The sequence below is a fragment of the Lepidochelys kempii genome, chromosome 1 (assembly GCF_965140285.1).
Source record: "Lepidochelys kempii isolate rLepKem1 chromosome 1, rLepKem1.hap1, whole genome shotgun sequence".
Lineage (NCBI taxonomy): Eukaryota > Metazoa > Chordata > Testudines > Cheloniidae > Lepidochelys > Lepidochelys kempii.
The window spans coordinates 228,152,695-228,168,054 of record NC_136380.1 but is presented as its reverse complement, the minus strand read 5'-3'; the positions used below and the strand labels follow the sequence as shown (position 1 = coordinate 228,168,054).

Here is a 15,360-nt window from a genome sequence, read left to right as displayed (position 1 = left end):
CTGGTTTTCCATAGCCCTGTTTCTAGGCTGCACACAGTTAAACCATCTGACAGCAAATCAAATTTCAAACCAGCTTAATTAATATAATCTGTCCTTGGCCTGTTGCATTTTACCACCCCTAAAACCAAATTAGGCCTCTTGACCTCCAACCTTGTGAGTTGATGGCAATTTGTTTTCCTGCCCCTTAGCGCAGTGGGGGTGGAGAGGAGATAGGGTACATCCTCCTGGCAGCAGTATGCATCAAAAGGATCTGATCTTTTCACAAGCCTCTGGGTGACAGCTATTGAAATTTTTGCTGGGGGACAAGGAAAACAAAAGCTCTTTTTGTGAAAGTCCTCAGCGTCAGCTAGCTCCATCAGATCACTGATTGGGAACCCCCAAAAGGTAATAGCAGCAATGAGCAAGTGAATGTCATCTTAATGAGCCCTGTTATTGGATGCAATGGCCCAGATTCTCCTCAGCTCAGTATAAATCAGGAGTGTTCCCACTGGCACTAGAGCTGTATCAGTTTCAGACTGGCAGGAGAGAAGAATGGGGCCAAATTTGCCACCCCTTTGTTCTGTAATTACAGTTTGAAATGCAGGATGACAGACCAAGATCTCTCCTTTTTGCTGTTAAAAATTTGCTCTGCCACAGATTTCCTGTGCGACCTTGGCCAAGTCACTTACTCTCTCTGCTCCTAGTTTCCTAGCCACAGAAAAGGGATAACAATACTTTTGTCTTGTGCAGTTAGACTGAAATACAAATGATAGTTGTCTGTGTGTGGCGAGGGGGGGAAATCCTATTTAACAAGCGATGGCTCAGCGCATTCTGTGACCAGCAACGTGAACAAAAATGGTGGAGTGAGAAAATTAAAACCCAAAGTGGGACAAATGAGTGTGCTTTAAGGATTCCCTCTATATAATATTTCAGCCACAAAGCTGTCTTTGCAGGAATAGTAAGTGTGATCATTCTATCACCAGATGAGGTTATCATGGAGAGTACAATGGGACAGATTTTAAATGTGAGTAACACGGGTAAAATGTCTTGTCCCACCCCACCGCCACTAGCTAGTGCATATGGGAAATAACTCCTGGCAGTGGTAGCAGGTTATGTCTTTAGCACCTGTGGAAAAGGTCGGTGCTGTGTTGCTGAAAGTCTTGGGTCAGACTCTGCTGATGACTCATAAACTTGTATGTGTAACCCTCATCTGAACCCAGAAATGAAGCATTCAGACTAATGCAGGCTTTGGAAGCCAGCTTGAAAATCTTGGCCAGTATTTCATATGGTGATTAAATCACAGCAGTTACTTCTTATTAGGAAGAAATCCAAAAAGCCTGACTCTTGTGAAACAAGGTGGGAGAGGTGATATATTTTATTGGCCCACAGACTTTTGGTGAGAGGCAAGCTTTCTAGCCTGGGACCATCATGATTACAACGCTGCATGCTTTACTTGTGCAGTGTTAGTCTTCGGTGCAAAACATGGCGCTGCAGGAGCCTTGACTCTGGTAGACAGAAGAATGGAAGCATTAGGTGTTTCAGGGGAGGGAAGACTTAATTTGTTCTTGAATCCAGAAATCAAACTGCAGGAGAAGGTTTGTGGGTGAGGGTCCTGAGCAGAGGGCGGTGCCTGTCACTGGCCCATCAGCCTGGAGTACCAGGCACTTAAGCTCCTGTCCTTTTGGCATCTCACTCCTGGCTAACTTAGGCAGCTTTCTGCTCAGCTGTCAGGTGCTTAAAGAAGGGATTTTCAGAAACCAAACTGAGACTGAAAAGTCCACTGGACAGTACGTGATGCTGCTGTTCGGAGCAGTGCAAAGCCTCAATACCTTTAAGCTTTAAGCAACCTTGGGTTCACCTAGCGGATACCAGCGCAAAGCATTGCCAGGATAAATAACAGCACGATTGACGCCCTTACTTAAATGCAAACCAAAGAGAAAGGGAGTGTCTTCGCTCCCCACTTGCTTTTGTAACGTTGTTAGCAGCCCTTTTGAAACATGCTCTGAACATCAGCTAAAAATCCATTAAATGTTCTCTTGTCTAGCCACAAGCTTAAGAAAAGATTGAAACTCTGACTGTTCCATTTTACTGAAGTAAAAATCGACTGATATACACAGTCTCTCCTGCTGCAAGGCCTTAAAATGGCTTAGCACCATCATGCCAGAATACCATATTAGCTTATGTGCTGGAGCACAAGATTCACATTGATAATGCATCACTTACTTTCAGTGCTTTCATGCAAGCCAGAAACGAATTCCAACTTTCTGCAAGAGCTGTCATAAGTGTCGCTCAGCGGTGATTCAAACCCAGGCAAGCAGCCTCCCTAGTAAATCTAGACTGGGTGCCTAGATTCACCTGACAGGCCTGCAATTAAAATTTGTGTGTGTGTGATTCTTCTCCACTGTGGCTTCTGAAGAATGGGAGCTGAACAACTGGCCTGGCTGGGAAATGATGTCGCATTCAGAAAGTTTTCAGAAAGTGTCACTGCCTTAAGAGTGATGCTTCCAGTTGAGCACGGGGTTGTGTGTGTGCACAAACACAGTCGATGATGCAATTTCAAAATAGGAAATGACTGTAAGTGAGGTCTGAAAGAACAACTTTAAAAACAAACACAAAAATATCCTCCAAAACTAGTCCCTTTCCTTGAGCTGCTACTTCTAATCTGTCTTCCTTTTCTAGTTCGTCCCACTTTATTTTAGGTAAAGGTTCAAGGAAAAATCTAAAATGTAGTAATACTTTGTTTTTTGTCTGTAACAAATGCAATGTACCACCATCCTCTAGTTATGCGTCTCAATTCTAAGATAAGTAAATATGTTCCAAACTTGTTTAACAGATGGGGAAACTGAGGCAGCGCTAAGTGACTTGCACAACATCCTGAAATCAGTGTTAGTACTGGTATTCTAACTCAGTTCCTAGCTCCCTGTCCTATGCTCAGGCTATGGCAGTGTGACATACCAACCCCAGGGGATAATCTGGGCAGTTGTGTCCCTCAGTTCTCCAACCTGGGGTGCCTTTTACACTGCTTCAGTGTGAGAGCAACCACTCCTGGCCTGCTCACACACAGCCTCGAGCATGTAAATTACTTCCAGCTACCCTGCAAGAGAGCTTCAGTTGGCCAACCTGTCACCCTTGAATTATACTGCAGAGCAACACCAGCAACGTGTCGCTTGTACTGCCCAGTACCCTCCTGGACAACACAAGCTCATATAAAGTCTATATTTATTCATGTATTTATTAATACAAAATGATATGCAAAAACTTTATCTCAAATGGAGTTCCCCAAACACTTCAATCTAAATATGCTGACTTAGATAAAACGAGTTTATTAACTACAGAAAGATAGATTTTAAGTGATTACAAGTAAGGAGGAATAAAAGTTAGAATTGGTTACAAAGAAGTAAAAGGTAAAATGCAAACTAATACCTAACTTAACAAGCGAGACAGCCCACTGGATTACCCTGACACTTGGCTGAGGTGCTGACTAGCCTTTTGTTTCTGTGGAATTGGTTTGAAGCTATTTCCCCAGACTTGGAACATGTCTTATAAAGTAGAATTCTATAACTTTACATACAATGTTGCCACACATATATTACCAGGACAATAATGTGCAACAGATTATGAGCTTTCAAATGCTATGTCACAAGGCACACTTTGTACAAAGTTTATTATAGTCTTGTAAAACATAAGGGTACAGGCTATCACAGAAACAAGACTTCTGAGCGTGTGAGCTAGACCCACAAAGGAGACAGGCTTAGCATTGCAATGTCCAATTTACCACCCAGTGGACTCCACAACCATGAGTTCGGTACCCGGCTCCCCATGAGGAGAGTTAGGCACCAAAAGGGGGGTGGGACAGAAGGGGCATTCACAGAAGCCAGCAAGCTAAGTAGGGAGCCATCTAAGCTTGCCAATAGGCAATCCTGAGGGGGGGTGAGACCAAGCCTTGCCCGTCAAAGGGACTTAGGTGCCTAATTCTGGGTTGGCTAATTAGGTCCCTCAGCCAGGTCAGCTATTTCTTGCAAAATGCCTTCATAGCCAAGAGGTTAGAGCACTCATGCCAGACATGGGAGACCAGCATTCAAGCCCCCTGAGTGTGCCTGATTTGAAGCAGGGATTAGAGTTGCCAGGCATCCAGTTTTCGATCGGAACACCCAGGCGAAAAGGGACCCTGGTGGCTCTGGTCAGCACCCCTGACTGGGCCAGTAAAAGTCTGGTTGGTACAGGGCTGGCAGACTCCCTACCTGGCTCTGCGCAGCTCCATGGAAGCGCCAACACATCCCTCAGCTGCTAGGCATAGGAATGACCATGGGGGGGAAGGGGCTCCACAGCTCCCATTGGCCAGGAACTGGGGGGCTATGGGAGCTGTGGGGGTGGCACCTGCAGGCAGAGGTTGCACGTGGAGCCCCTGGCTATCCCTGTGTCTAGGAGCCAAGGGACATTGTTGTCGGTTCCCGGAGGCTGCCTGAGGTCAGCACCTCCTGGAGCTGGCAGTGCACCACCCCCAAACCTCATCCTGCACCCCAACCCCCTGCCCAGTCCTGAGCCCCTCCTGCACCCAAACTCCCTCCCAGAGCCCACACCACCTCCTGCACCCCAACCCCCTGCACCAGCTCAGAACCCCCTCACACACGCCAAACCCCTTGACCCCAGCCTGGAGACCTCATCTCTCCTGCACCCCAACCCCATGAAAATGAGTGAGTGAGGGTGGAGGAGAGTGAGCGACAGAGGGAGGGGGTCATGTGCGACTGGGGGAGGGGGCTTGGAGAAGGGTAAGGGCCTCAGGGAAAGCGTGGGAAAGGGGCAGGGCAAGGGCGTTTGGTTTTGTCCGATTAGAAACTTGGCAACCCTAGCTGGGATCTGAACACAGATCTTCAACTTGCCTAGTGGGTAGCGTTCTCCCCTGGGTATTGCAAAAAAGGGTAGGGCACCACCACCATTTCCTCCTCAGCTATGTTTTGTGTGGTGTTAGATGTGCTCGGAGAACACCCGATGGATCAGACCCAATAGATGGGGACAACAGGGCACACAGTTTGAGAATCCCATAAACGTGTAGGTGCTAAGATGCTCAGCAGCATCAGGATGTACGTGGCTGTGTGCATGTCCTCTGGCAAATATTTAGGTGCCATGGGGATTTGTGGCAGAAATGTATGTGCTGAGAGAATTTAGGAACATACAGGAGTAAGCTGCAGTGGATTGGGGGTTTTGGAAATCTAAATTTGGGTATTAGGTGCCTCAGTGGGCAGCTTGGTGCCTCATTCTCTTTGTGAAGCTCACCCTCTGTCTCTGGGCAGCTGTTCCCAGTTATAATTCTAGCAGAGATGCCAGATATTATGATGCAATATCAAGAGGATGGATCACAAAGGCTTTTTTATCTCTCTAACTCCTATGGTTGCCTTATGTTTGCCCTGGGCTTGGATCTTAAGTGCATTGGGTTTCCAGGTGGGTTCCTTCAACCTCTGCCAACTCTATAGTGTTGGTTGGTTTTGGTTTTGTCCCCACCCCCAGGGGAAGTGAGGCCCTTTCATTTGGAGTTGGGTGACTGACTGACCTTTGTGCCTCTGAAAATTCCCATCATCCTTTGGAAATAGGGTGAGGTTTAATTATTAGAATTTGATTTCTAGCTGGCAGCCTTTATAACTGAAAGTTTGCAGTGAATCCTATAGATACTAGTGCCACTGTAGTAACAGGGTGCTTAATTAAAATCATGTCTCGTTTTTCTTATGGAAGATACCAACCATAAAGGAATGAACCACACTAAGTTTCCCCTCAGCTTATCAACGCTTACCATACATTACTATACCAAGGCAGCTTCTGATAGCATTAGAATTGCAATTGTTCTTAACTAGTTGTCTCCTATGTGAACGAATAGGGCTGGGGGAGATGAAAGTCCTTTCCAAATCCCACAGATGAAATGGCAAAAATGATTGAAAAATTTGAGCTGTAACAGCTTAATGAGTAACACTGATGATCAAAGTGCCAGTGTAGTGTTTCTATGGCTTTTGAACAACAACAAAGTCACCTACTATCCTTCAATAAAAATGCAAACAACAAATTCAAAGCCCAATGCCATCTTTTTCTCCTGGAATTTTTATGTGCTTGCATAGTCTGTGGAGTAGTTTCCATCATGACAATTTAATGTTAATAAAAAGCTCTAACCTTTAATGGTATTCACCCTGGTTAACTTGAAAGTGGCTTACAGAGGCAGAGTCTGGCATTTTCTGCTTATACCAATCAGTCTCTTATGCTTGATGTCAGATACCGCCTGGGTTTCATTTTTCAGGTGAAATGAGCTGCAGTTGTAAAATCTGATTAAAGTGAATAGGACTCGCCTGAAATGAGTGGCAACAGCCACATCAGATAAAGCCACCCCCTCCACCCCCGCGTAACTATACAAGGCATCTGTTACTTGGCACACTTTGGTCTGTATTCTGCAGACTCTGGTTGAAAAGTTTTTTTCACTGTTATGAATAGGCCATCAAACTGATAGAAAACCAAAGTACTCTGGGTACTTCTGCGCGTGACGTAGAGAGATGAAACTCATGTCACTGGAGTTGTTTTGTTTTTGTCTTGGCGCCCTTATGCCGGGCTTTAAACACAACTGAGGGTAGCAATGTCATGAGGCTGCAGTACTACTAGCCCCAAGTGTCATAAAACGTGAGCGTTAGGCATGCCCTGAAATTGGCCTAAAACTAGAACTCGTGTGTGATTCCTCCCCCCCCCACCCCACCCCCACCCCCACCCCACCCGGCCGCCCTTTTTAAACACTCGCGTTCTTTTTAGGATCCACTCTAACCTACCTTGTCAAGCTAGAAATTTATTTTAAAAAAATTATAATCACATGATCCAGGAGCTAGGGCTTTAAGAAAAAACACCTAAGTGCATGAGACTTGCAATAAAATTGTAAGAGTTGGGATTCTATGCAGATCTCTTACTTGATTAAAGTACTATACAACCTACTATAAACAGGTTGGGAACCTCACTCGTGGTTGTAGCTTACACAGGATAAGACTGGCCCCATCTGTGTAGGTACTTTTATAGTACCTGAGCACCCCACTAACATTAATGGAGTTGTCCTCACAATATCCCAGTACCAATGTCTCCTTTTACTGAGGGCAGGGGATGAAAGTAGGGTCCAGAGTGGGGGAGGAGAGGGCTGTTGAGGTCACCCTTCTGTCTAACCAAAGCTGGTGAGAACAAGTGTTTAATCCAAGTGGGGCTGGGCAGGCTGCAGTCACACGCAGACACTCAGGATGTGGCTTGCATGCTGGAAGACCGTGAGTGGTCCAGGTGGGAGCTACTACAGTAAGGCATTGTAGGCACCCATGGTTGCAGGGCAGGGGTGACACACTGATCTGGACTGTACCCTGGTGTGTCACCGGAGTCAGAGAAGATACTCAGAGCAGTGGTTGCGGGGAAGGGAGGTTACGAAGAAAAGATGGTGCCCTCTTCATTTCCTCTCCCATTTGAGCATTCAGGATGAAAAGGTTGCACCACTTCAAGGGAGGATGGGAGACCACAGTGGTTATCCCTCTGACAATTTAGTGTTCTCTCCTACTCTCAAGATCCACCGCATGCCCCCCCACACCATGAGTACATCCGTAACCTCATTCATTCACCAATTGAGTCTATTCCCCCCTACACTCACACCTACCGCGTCCAATCTTGCCCCTCTGCCAAACCATGAAAGGGCTCTCCCCTCCAACTTCTGCCAGTTCAGTCGCCTCCTACTACCCTTCCTATTTAAGCTTAGCAGCTGAGAACCACACCCTATTAGTCTGACTCCTCTGGCACCTTCTACCCTCAGCTGCTGCACGTATCCCTTCAGAACCAGTAAGCCCAGCCCCTGAGTCAGAATCGCCTGCGGCCAAATATGCACATGCAAGGTGTTGGGGCAGGAAAAGCAGGAGCAACAGGGTATATGTGCATGGGATCTGAACGAGCCTCACAGAGGCCTGCATGTCTTTTCCTTCTGCTCCCTGAGGGCAGAAGTCCTAGGGTGGGGGTCAGGTTACTTCAGCCTTTCGGAGCAGCTCTGTTCCAGCAGGAGTGCCCCACTAGCTTCAGGTGTGACTGTACCCTGACGTGTATCAGTCCCACAGCACACTTTGCATAGTGCTGTGGCTGAGCCCCATTAGTTCTTAACCACCAGCCATGCCTGCTCCCACAAGGAATGTTTTTGCTTTCAAGTCTGTGCCTTTATCCATGGTGTCACCAGACTCTTTTTCTGAACCAGGCATAACTGACCCTGCTTGGACCAACAGCAGGGTTTGAACCTACGAACCTCTGAGTTAAAAACCATGTGTCCCTAATACTCGACATAATAAATTAACTAGAGTAGCAGTCTCATGTAGATTAGCCACGACAAGGTGATGCTCTGTTAGCTGAGGTTCCGGATGTAATATTGTACCCGTAGTATTTTTGTAAACCATGCTCTCTGGTTACAAAAATGTAACTATACTGGCTGCTTTGGGACAGGATACACCGCATGGCTCCACTGCCATACACTACAGAAATGGACACATACAGAAGGAAACAAATGTCCAAGTAACTTCTCAACCCGAGTGCAGTTAGAACAGTAGCTGTTGCTGTATGTACCATGTTGGTACATGATTTCCACATTTGCTTTCAATTCATTTTGAATGGACAGAAGTTACTTTGTATCCCCTTCAGACAAAGAAGCCAAAATGATGTTTAGAGAGGTACAATGGTCACATACACCCAACGTACAACCTGTGAAATTCCTTGCCAGAGGATGTTGTTGTGAAGGTGAAGACCATAACTGGGTTAAAAAAAGAACTCGATAAATTAATGGAAGATAGGTCCATCAATGGCTATTATCCAGGATGGGGAGGGATGGTGTCCCTAGCCTCTGCTTGCCACAAGCTGGGAATGGGCGACGGGATGGATCATTTGATGATTACCTGTCCTGCTCACTCCTTCTGGGGCACCTAGCATTGGCCACTGTTGGATGACAGCATACCTGGCTACATGGACCTTTGGTCTGACCCAGTATGGCTGTTTTCATGTCAGACTGGACACAATACCATTCTCTGACATAGCTATTTGCTGATCAGATCCCTCTGTAACATAACTGACAGGCTCTGAAGAGGTCCTGCACACATTACAATAAAATATTGTAATGCTGTGAACCTGCTCTGTGTAAAAAAACTTTAAATGGGGTAGGAGGACCCCAACATTCAGTTTCTAATCCTTTTCAAAGGCCAGCACTTGGTGCCAGGGCCTGCTAGATTGAGGCTACTGTACCAGGTACAGAGCTCTCTGCCAACACCATCATTTGAATTATTACTAAAGATTAAAGCACATTACTAGCACATTCTTGCATCCATATTAATTAAGGCACCATGCAGAGCACTGTAACTGGCTCCTGTAAACTAGTACAGTGCTGACTTTATAGGGTAAGATTATGTGAGAATTTTGATGGTCATTAAAAAAGACTTCTGGTTCTGTTTGGGGCAGAGGTTTCTCATAGGATAGGAAGAAAATAATAGGAAAAAATACCTGGAAACAGTGCAATAGTTCTACATTCCCATGGTCACAACAGCCTTAAATTAAACACTGACACAGTACGAGGCTGAAGAGCCAGTTAAAAATCACGTCTGTCCAATCTGCCACACCTAGAAGTGCCAATAATATGTCCCACTCTGTTAGCAGGCCAGCATGATTGTAATAATATGTCTTTGTGGGGCTATAGCACAGTTGTCGCCTTTCTCTCTCCTCCTTCAATAATCTTTTCTTCAGTCATTTAGAAAATGGATAATCTCAATACAAGGCCCCATCCCACAGTCCTTAATTGCTACATGGACACTGTGATTTGCAAATGTACAGCCCAAGTCTGTCACTCTACCTACTTGTACAGTACCGTGCCCCCATTCACCTCAATCACGTAAGGTAAGGGCATTAAAATATGGCCACAAGTTAGAGACAAGACAACACATAGGACAACATGTCAAGTAAGGCAGAGCGTGGGGACTAACAATAAGAAGGAAGTGAGAATGATTTAGATGTGGCTTCATAGAAGGTATTTGAAAACAAAAGCATGTGGGAAATGGGAAGCCAAGCAAGGGATTGATGGAGACACCACTGGAGGATGACTCTGAAATGATGCAGATATTCACAAAAGGGGGCAAAAATAAGAATGAGAGAAGAGGTTACAGACCAGTGAAGGTGAACCAAGGTGTGAATGAGGCTCAGTACCACAAAGGATGGTGAAGAAAAGCAGAAACAAGAGTGTAGGTAGTGGAAGGGAAAAATGATTACATAGATTATAAACTCTCTGCAGGGAGTGGGACTGTCTGTTTTTATTAGGCACTATACCTAGCAGAATGGGGTCCTAATCTGTAAGTGGGGTATCTGTTCATTACTGCAATACATATAATTCATAAAGGGATGGAGGAGATTACATTAAAGTTTCCCTTGATCTCTGGGGGTGTTTGGTCTGAGAAGGGACTGAAGGATTGAGGCAGGTTGTATTTCTGAAAGAATGAATATCACACCATCCACACCACTATTAAATTGTCAGTCAAGTTTAATGCATCATAAAGAAGTAAAACTACATTGGCATATTTAAGACAAACACTTTTTTTCTATGCACACTATCCACTGGACAGTCCCCTTTTCAAAATAACTACTTTTAACAGTCCAAGACACGTCTTCAGAAATTCTTCACATGTTCAACCTTCCATATTTTCCTTTTTTAAATTTGTCTGAGAAGAAAAAAAAACATTAAACCTGAAAACACTTACATTGCAAGCCACATTAGAATGCATAATTGGCATACAATAATCAATGTATAACAATTGTGTTTTACTTAGTTCACTTTGTTCATCAATAAAAGAATATAAAAATCTTGTTCAACTGAGTGTTAAGTGTATTAAAATAGATTTGTATAGTACTGCACAGTTTCTCCCGGAGTTGTGAAAATGGTTGAAGGGGACCATGTGCTGCCTAGTGATGGGCAACTGAAAAGGCCAGTCCCTCATTTAAAAAAAAATGACATTTGGCACCATGTCATATGCTGATGTGAGAGACTAGCTGTGTGTCATGCTCTAGTGGTTCCTTGCTTTTGTTTTGTTTTGTTTCATACCTGTTGTGCTAAGTAACTAAAGGATGGAATCAGTGGTTGTGTGAAACTCTGCATTGTTAGAGGAAAAGGGGTTGCCCATCACTAACTACCAAGGTAGGCCTCAGGATTACAGGATAGGCCTGTGGCCTACGAAGGCGCCAGACTGACCCTTGTAGTATCAGGAAGACTCACTAGTGAAACAAGCAGGAGCTCTAAGATTTTCTCAGACTAATACTAAACATTTTCAAATGTGTTACAAATCAACAAAATTTAAAAAGGAATTAAGTTTGCAAAACCCCAGCAAACCCTTAATCTTCCACAGTCCACCCTTCCCCCAAAATTCTTGCTGTTATCCAATATGACAAACAACCCTTTGAGGCAGTTTTTTTTCCTGTACCATTTTTGCAGATATTCCTGCAAACAAACAAACAAACACCCCACCAGCTTTTTTCCATGTTACCTATTTTTACAATAAAAACGCAGTACAAAAATGTAAAATTATTTTTTGGCATATTATCTGTACTGGCAATAAAAGAAAATCAATCTTTATTTGCTTTTATTTAAAAAAAAGGGTTCAAAACATAACCAAAAAAAATAAAACCAAACTGAACCCAACCTGCCAAAGCTATCCACTATATGGTTTATGCTAAATCTTGCACAAAAACTCCATGAGAAAAATACATCAATAGCAAAATAAGTAAAAAGGACCTGCAAAAAAGTAAGGAATTTTACAGTCATACCTCTTTAAATACTTCAGAACGCATATACAGAAGCATCAGCATGAAAATACTTCAATATTTTACTAGAAACGCTAACTTCATACAGGTTTTTAATTTAAATATCTGCAATTCAGCTATAATACTGAAAAAAAATGATCTTTTTGTTTTAAAGGCTCTGTGAGCGTCCCATGACGTCATTCTTGTCAAACGGCCCATCTTCAGTTCACCTGAATCAATGAGGCAGACCTTGTTCACTTTGCTAAGAATCCATGTCAAGTCCTAAGTAGTTCCGGCTCTTTTTATATTACCAGTTTCCTCCCTCAAACAGCTTTAAGCCCAGCTACCTCCCTACTAGTTTACTAACTCTTTGTATTTAAAATTTTTCCCTTGAAAGCAAACTTGTAAAATTGTCTGCCCTCCAAAAAGGATACTTCACTTTCTATCAGCCATACTATTTCTTTTCCTTCTTATTCATAAATACATTAAGGCCAACATAACAAAACAAATCTCATAAGCACTGAAGGTCTTGGCAAATACAAAACTGCAGCAAAATCTGCTCTGTGGGAAGTTGCTGCCAGAGTGACCTACAAACTGGACTGATTGGCTTAAGTTCTACATGTGTAAAAAATGAGATTGTTTTTTGTTTCCTTCATTTCCCGTTGTTTCAGTTTAATCTCTCCTTTGCGCGTGTATAAAGTTTTTTTTTTCCATTTTCCCCAGACAGCTCTGTCAGTTGTTACCCTGTGATTGCTGCAAGGCTTTGTGCTTGGCAGCAGAGGCCGATGAGGGTTTGATCCAGGGGACAGTTAGCAGGGAGGAGGTGGTGGTTGTTGTCATGGTAACCTGAATCATCTGCTCATTTTGTATCAGTCTAATGAGAGTTTTGAGACGTTCCAGCGATGACTGAGTCCCTTTCTGCTGGGCCAACAGGCTGTTTTTTAGCTCTAAGCATTTCTGTTGGAGAGAGAGATGGGGAGAGGAAAGGAGAGACTGAGAATACATTCAAATTGGCATCAAACATCTCCCCAAAAATGCTTTCCATGTCTGGAGAACATGTCCATCTCAAACAAATTATGTTCTCCTTTGCAGATAGCAGAAACACAAGTATAACTAATGAAGTAACGGTAAGTGATGCATTATATGCACCAATGATCTTAGCAACAATATTCTTCTAAGATCAAGTATATACTGAGGGCGCTTTTGACCATATCCTGTTGAAAGACAGGAAGAATACATGATCGTGTGATGACGGTCTACAGATTTTGTTAGCATGGATTTACAATGGCCACATTACTCGAAAGTGGCAAAGCCACCAATAACACTGTAAGTCTTCCCAAATGACTTCAGTAAAACCTTCAGGTCAAACTACACTCTGATGTATGTGGCACATATTTCACAGTCCATTTTAGGGAGATTAAATAAAGTGGTGTTTGTTTTAAATCCATTTACCTAAATCCAGGCAATTTAGTAACAAGGATGGCAGTAACAACTTCTAAAGACAACCTCAAATATTTTTCAGGAATAAAAATGTTAGTTTAAGGGCCACTATTTAATGTTTTACCATGGCTAGAAACAGAAGTCTGATCCTACTGGGAAGAGTATTTCTGGCTTTTAATGGTTGAAAGCTCCTGTTTCTCTCTCCAATAGGTCATGAGACCCAAACCAGTTACTGGTCCAGGTCTGCATATTGTCTCTTGTGGGCCTTGGTCCAGAATAGTTTTAGGGGAGAACATTCTTGGGAAGCAGGAAACACTTGAGGTTTCGGATTTTGGAATAAGCCCTGGGGGAGATGGATTAGAGGGCATGTGAAGTAGTCCAGGGTGAATAATAAATGCATAGGTCTGCAATTTATAACAATATCACTGTCACATGTGGTGTGTATGGGGTTTTCCACTTAATTCAATTGGTAATTTACTTTTTTAGTTAATCTAAATCTCAGGAACCAAGCATCTTTGATTGGATAAATATTATCACTGGCCAAAATTGCCATTTAAGAGAGACTGCTTCCCACTCAAAGGACCTAATTCTGCTTCTGCACCACTCCAATTGACTTCAATAGCAGTTATTTTTATGCATACGTGTACACACACACACGATAGTTTGGGCTAGCTTCAACTCTCTTTCATTCTGAAATCTCTAATCCACTCCATTGTTCTAACCACTAGAGAACATTCCTCTCTCTGTGCATGTGTTAGTTTCCATTAGTGCTGATGGTGGTTATGCACAGTTAAAGGGAGTACTTCCCATTGTGATGTCTTTTAATAAGTTATTACTTTTCCTTCCACTCTGTTTTAAACGTGATAAAATATTTAACATGCCTCTCCTGGATAACTGAAATGGTAGAACAAGTACTGACCAGTTACTGTTGCAACTGCCACTTTAATTTTTCGGGATAGAGAAGATTAAAATATGTATTTACACCATATTACAAACAAACAAGCAGATTCTTATTATTAGTAGTGCTATAGTTTGGGGGCGGGGTTGTGGTCAGATAGCCATGCCTCAAGTAAGTCCTGATGTCCACAGCAGCTAGGAATTTGGGTTCTGAATTCAGGCTAACACTCTCTAGAGTGGCAGGGACTGGTAGAAGTGGTCTATACGCATACCTGGAATCAGGGTATGCTTGGGTGACCCCCTCTAGCAACACTTGGTTCTAGTTCCTGTAGGAGATGCCGAGAACACTGCTATGATACTAGACCTTCTGAGAGTGGTGACGATGGTCATATCTGCCTTACCTCATTCTTTTGGACAGATATGCGGGCTCTTAGCACTGAAGCAGCTGGTCATGCACAGATCTTTCTTGTGAAAGATGGGAAGTGCTATACTGTAGTTATACAGCTCTGACTTGTGTATAGAATGGGACAAAGGATATGTTTAATTTTGTATTCTGATTTGAGTGGAGAAGCGCTCCAATAACAGATCTGCCACTGCCTCCTTCTGCTCCTCAACCTGCCAGTGTATCTTGCTCACCTGCACACCCCCACAAAGAGACCCCATATATGTTTCTTTGTAAAGAAACTTGAACATGCATAGTTTGTGAGCATAACTCATTTCCAAGCCATCAAATCTCAGTTTTTCAAGCATAAGTGCTTTATAACCAATTCTGTAGGAGACAGTATGCCCCACAGTCTGGAGTCTTACTTTAACCGCATTGTTGAGAAGTCTCTCTTTCTCTTCCAACTGTCTATGTTCGCTCTTCAGCTCACTGCCTTTCTTTAATAATTTTCTCTTCTCTTCTTCTTTGACTGTAGAACAATAAGGTTTAGAATGTAAATGTTAAGATACAGACTGAAGAAATGGTGTGCACTGACTCATGAGAATAGGATTAAGTGTTCTAGATGGAGCACTGCGTAGGTCTACCCCGTCCCATCTCAAAATGCATAGCCAGAGAAACTGAGTTTCCAGTTGCACATAAGACAACTCTCTATCACTTTTGAAATGGTTCAAGCAGAGGACAGACATTATTCCACAACACACCTTTGAGGTGGATATAGAATCCCTATTTTATAGACAGGGAAACTAAGGCAAAGAGATTAAACTACCTGCTCAGGGCTACACAAATTCATTTAAGGATATTTC

The 15,360-nt window shown here is 43.4% G+C and overlaps 2 protein-coding genes across 11 annotated transcripts in view; one reads left to right on the top strand and one right to left on the bottom strand.

Moving 5' to 3' along the window:
• ARHGAP8 (Rho GTPase activating protein 8) overlaps positions 1-15,360 on the top strand; it is a 176,667-nt gene that overhangs the window by 157,943 nt on the left and 3,364 nt on the right. The gene's annotated exons all lie outside the window — the stretch shown is intronic.
• PHF21B (PHD finger protein 21B) overlaps positions 10,508-15,360 on the bottom strand; it is a 206,859-nt gene continuing 202,006 nt past the window's right edge. For 9 of the 10 annotated variants that reach the window (XM_073316224.2, XM_073316200.2, XM_073316208.2 and 6 more), the window contains 3 exons: positions 14,923-15,026; positions 12,522-12,735; positions 10,508-10,703 (listed from right to left, as the gene is read on the bottom strand). In XM_073316224.2, coding sequence (XP_073172325.1) covers positions 10,663-10,703; positions 12,522-12,735; positions 14,923-15,026 — 359 coding nt within the window. In that variant the 3' untranslated portion in view covers positions 10,508-10,662. Of the gene's footprint in view, positions 10,704-11,802; positions 12,736-14,922; positions 15,027-15,360 lie in introns of all 10 variants that reach the window. The other variant, XR_012155497.2, reaches the window with a different exon arrangement.